The sequence below is a fragment of the Cystoisospora suis genome (genome assembly GCF_002600585.1).
Source record: "Cystoisospora suis strain Wien I chromosome Unknown contig_3705, whole genome shotgun sequence".
Lineage (NCBI taxonomy): Eukaryota > Apicomplexa > Conoidasida > Eucoccidiorida > Sarcocystidae > Cystoisospora > Cystoisospora suis.
This window is the reverse complement of record NW_027156500.1, coordinates 1-4,417: the sequence shown is the minus strand read 5'-3', so window position 1 is coordinate 4,417 and position 4,417 is coordinate 1. Positions and strand designations below refer to the sequence as shown.

Here is a 4,417-nt window from a genome sequence, read left to right as displayed (position 1 = left end):
TTCGCGTAAGGGGTGCAGTCCGCAGGTTGCAACCAAACAAAAGGGTGCGACCTCCTCCCTGTCGAAGACGGCACCGGTTCACGCACTTCGACCCTCACCCGGGTTACCTGAAGCTAGACACAGATGAGAAATGAGTTTAAATGAACGCGACAGGCTTCCTGTCAGACCAGACACCCCTCGAAAAGACACTGCCAACAGCCCCAATTACCAGCGGCTCGGCCCGTCCTTGGAGTCAGGCTATGGGGTCGAGAGGTTGCCAATGTCGGACAACTTCACGAAGTGTTTGATCTGAGGAATCTTTTGAGAATCTTGTTGGTTTTTTCGTTTTTCACCGGTGAGCCGAATCCCATCTAGGGGCGATGGCGGGGTTCCTGAGCGCTTGAAGTCTGGAAGCTACCAGAAGCCTCCTTCAATATGACTCTCTGAGTCGGCTCTAAAACACCAAAGAAATCACCCCTCTGTTACTCTTGCGATTTAAAGAGAAAAGGTGCTCGCCTTCGCTTGGCTATGGCAGCGTCGGTCGTTTACGCCCGAATTCGGAGTTTAAGAGTGTGAGTGACAGGTTCAACAAGGCCCACATTGAGCAACAGTACGGGTGCCGGCCGGTCTGTCAAGCTGATATGGTCTGACTGCTTCACTGTAACATAACGCCTACTGGGAAATTCACCAGCGTGAACAATGCTTCATACTTCATATTTGGAGTGAACGATGCGAAAATCATGGTTTTTCAATGAAGCTGTATTATCGGGAGTGCTCTAGAAGAGTCACTATGTCTCGGCGGATGTTCGCAAGCGTTTCATTTTTTGCGGCGCGGCGCAGTGTAAATAGATGTGTTTTTCACTTTTCAGCGACTGTCGGCCGTAGGTGAGTAATTAGGCGGAGTGCTTGGTCCCCGCGAACTGGCGAACCTCGTGGACGGCTACTTGAAGCTATTTTGCTCGTGTGAAGTGCAAACCGATTCATCAAGCGTGCTTGAATGAAAAAAGGTCATTCAGCTACTGAGACCATAAAGAGATGAGGTGTCACTACGCAGCTCAGTCGGGACTGGTGAAGGCACAGCGTCACACAGTCACTGCACCAACGGGAGACAGTCTTTCATCGGACGGTAGGTCGCAGAAAAAGATGAGGAGGTATTAGATGAGACTGGAGGACCGGTGGAAGAGTGGAGCAGATGAGGGGGCGACCATGTGAAGGGTCCGAATCAGAACAGTCACTAGTTGTAGGATATCGAATAGGCCTGGCTTCCTAGTCTGGCTGGTGTCATTGAAAGTGGACCTTGGCCAGCTGATGTACCACGAGAAGGCTTCACTGAGCTTTCCTCTTTACCTGCAGTTCAGCACATCAGTGTCACCTTTCACGTAAGGGGTGCAGTCCGTGGCTTGCAACCAAAAGAAGTGTGCGGGGTCCGTCAAACATGAACAGCCATGGGAGAAGGGCTCTAGGAACCGGTGGCCACCTCTACCTAATATCTCTGGAGCCGCTTTAAGAAAATCCGCTGGGAACTCAAAGTGGTAGGAATTCCTTTCGCTAGAGGCGTTACAACAGAAGCTGGGAACGTGCTCTGGAGCGGAGCGCACCGATTGCACGGCGAAGGCGGGGAAGTCAGGCGTACGCCCCCCGATGATAGCTACGCAATTTACGCCTGCTGTCTCCGATTGTAACCGAGGATTCCCTCAATAGCTATAGTGCAGCACCCTGTCGCCAGGCGCTGTAGGGGGACCCGGGTGGTACTGTCGCCGTGATGTAGAAGAGCACCCAGGTGCCGGGAGCTCTCTGGGTGACCATACGGTACACCGGGGTTACACACGCGTCCACCACTCCTATGCCAACACCCGTCTCATAGGCGCGTCGTGACTCCCAGCGCCGAAAGCTCTGGCATAATTGCTCCTTTCTGGTACAATGACGGATCCAAAAATCGAGCTCTTCTTTTCTTGGTGGAGACAAGGCTCGTGGAGCAAGGGTTGCTATGAGGCCGTAGGAGGGAAGAGGAAGACACGCACGGAGCCAAGCGAGCAGAGTTAGGCCGGACATCAGTGCAGCCGGGGGGCCGCGGAGGGCCCGCGGCGGGGGAGCGTCGATTCGTTCGCTGTGGCAGTGAGGGTCTTGGGGCAGGAGCGCTCTTCTTAGTGGGGCAGTTGAGGGATGCCGTCTCCTTCTTCTAGTGGGTCACTACAATGGTTACGATGGCTGGTGACGCAGAAAGCGTCACAAACAGAGAGGTGGCGGGGGGTGAGGAGAAGATAATGGTCACCTCCCTGAATGACTGGCATTCCTCTAGCGCGCCGGGGGATAGGTCGACGAGCAGCGCAAATACACTTCCTTTCACCGAAGTGGACGAAAATGCAGAGACTCCAGGACGGGTATATCGGAGTCGGTCGAGAAGCAGAACACGAAGTCGCTCTTTCGTTGGACGTTATAAGGATCGACGACCGAACGCACTGACGTTCGGAATCTTTACAAAGTCGCTCATTGTCACCTTCGGTCTCTTCCTAGTCGCGCTCGTGTCAGTGCGGCTCCTCATTTGTTTGAAGAAGGAGGCGTCATCTGCTCTCAGTGCTCGTAGTCGGCGCGGGGCGCCTTTGTCTGGGGCGCGATGGAGAGCCACAGGGTCTTCATTAGTCCGCAGACTTGAGGATAACGATGGAGACCGACTCGGGCTTCTGGAGCACGGGAGTCCTCCTCCATACGAGGAGACGTGGACTCCACCGCATGACCTTCAGGTTTCGGGCTTCGCTGAGATTCCCCCTCCTCCCTATACAGCCGAGGACCCTGCCCCCCCTCCCTCCTACGTTGAATCGTGTGGTATAGGAGGCGGTGATTCCGCGTTGAGAGGCGGTGATCCCGAAGTCCGTCAATCCAGCCGTACCGGCTGGCGCCGTGCAGTGATCGCTGCCTTCGCTTATGTGGCGGTCTCACTCTTCGCTGCAGTCATCGTGACAGTTGCCTTCCCTGACAGACCAGACGATCGAAACATCCGGACCAGTGTCCCACGGACTCTTACTCTTGTTCTTTCGTATGTGCCAGCCGTCTTTGGCCTCGCATATCTTGTATATCTGCTGTTCCGCCGGCGGCATCGAGACTTTCATCTCTTCATGGAGTAGCAGCAGCCATCGGCCGGCGTCAGAAATCTCGCCTGCACATCAGGCTGTCAAAACAGCGGTCGGCAGGCGTCCTGTCAGCCGTGAGTGTCTTTGTTGTCACCCGTCGAAACCAAAAGTACTTCAGGTGTAAACGTCTTCAAGAACCTCAGTCAGGCATCTCAGGTCCATTTATTGTTTCTCGACGGGCGTTAGATAGATGGCGAAGGATGCCCACATACCTGCAGAAATCGGAGCAGGGCATGTTTTATTTGTGTGTTCCTCCTCGCCGCCAGCAGCGTGGCGCACCTGGCAAGCTGACACTCAGGAATGAATACGAGGTGGGACTGCGGTGGCGGTATGGCCTGACTGTGAGACCCCTAGCAGCTTGACATTCCTTGACTGGCGAGACTGGATGTTTTTTCTCTTCGTCAGCAAAGAATGTGTTCGTGAGCGATCCAAGCTGACAGCGCAGAAGGACTTCTCCAAGCGGTTCAAAGAGAACAGGTGCTCATCTTCGCCTTATGGCAGCGTCGATCGTTTATGCCGGAGTTCAGAATCCAAGGGCGCGAGTAACAGGTTCAACAAGGCTCCCTTAGCAGCAGGACCGATACCGGCTGCTCTGACAAGGTGAGATGGTTCTGAGCCTTCACTATACGACAGCCCCTACTGGGAAACTCACAACCGCCTTCAGTGATTCGCACTTCATAGTCGGAGTGCAAGATGCGAAAAGCATGCTTTTTCAATACAGCTGTATGATCGGGAGTGCTCCAGAAGAGTCGCTATCACATGGGGCAGGAAAACTGTCTGTACAGTCGGCGGATGTCTCAGGATTCTTTTTCCGGCTCGGAGAAAGTGTCTTAATGTGGATAAATGAGCCAATATGTCGGTCGTACGTAAGGGTGGTGGAGTGTTTTATTCTAGGGGACTGGCGAACCTCGTGCAGGGCTACCTGCTCGTTGAGTGCGCGCTTGGATGAACAGATCATTCAGCTACTCAGACTGTAAAGAAGATGAGGTTCTACGCTTCAGCTCAGTCGGAGCTGATGAAGATACACCGTCACACAGTCAGTGCACCAATGCGATACAGTCCTCCATTGTACGGTGAATTCTCAGAAAAAGATGAGGGTGTATTAGTTGAGAGTGGAAAGTACGGGTGGGAAAGTCGGATAGATGAGGCGGCGAGCTTGTGAAAGGCCCGAATCAAAATAGTCATTGGTGGAAGCGGAACGAGCAGGACTGGCTCCTTATTCTGGCTGGTGTCATTGAAAGTGGACCTTGCCGAACTGATGTACTCGCTACCTGCAGTTCAGCACATCAGTGTCACCTTCGCGTAAGGGG

General features: G+C 53.8%; 2 protein-coding genes across 2 annotated transcripts; both read left to right on the top strand.

The window, feature by feature from the left end:
• Positions 1 to 9: 9 nt before the first annotated feature.
• Positions 10 to 931, top strand: CSUI_007136 (uncharacterized protein). The gene has a single exon (XM_068067286.1). It carries the CDS (start codon positions 141 to 143, stop codon positions 285 to 287), a length of 147 nt encoding a protein of 48 aa, XP_067920739.1. The 5' UTR covers positions 10 to 140; the 3' UTR covers positions 288 to 931.
• Positions 932 to 1,480: 549 nt separating this feature from the next.
• On the top strand, positions 1,481 to 4,417 carry CSUI_007135 (uncharacterized protein). Its single transcript, XM_068067285.1, has one exon. The coding sequence runs from the start codon at positions 2,175 to 2,177 to the stop codon at positions 3,099 to 3,101; it is 927 nt and encodes a 308-aa protein (XP_067920738.1). The 5' UTR covers positions 1,481 to 2,174; the 3' UTR covers positions 3,102 to 4,417.

What these genes read in the sequence shown, in the direction of transcription:
- CSUI_007136 (XM_068067286.1), top strand. Translation starts at nt 141, where the DNA reads ATGAACGCGACAGGCTTCCTGTCAGACCAGACACCCCTCGAAAAGACA.
- CSUI_007135 (XM_068067285.1), top strand. Translation starts at nt 2,175, where the DNA reads ATGGTTACGATGGCTGGTGACGCAGAAAGCGTCACAAACAGAGAGGTG.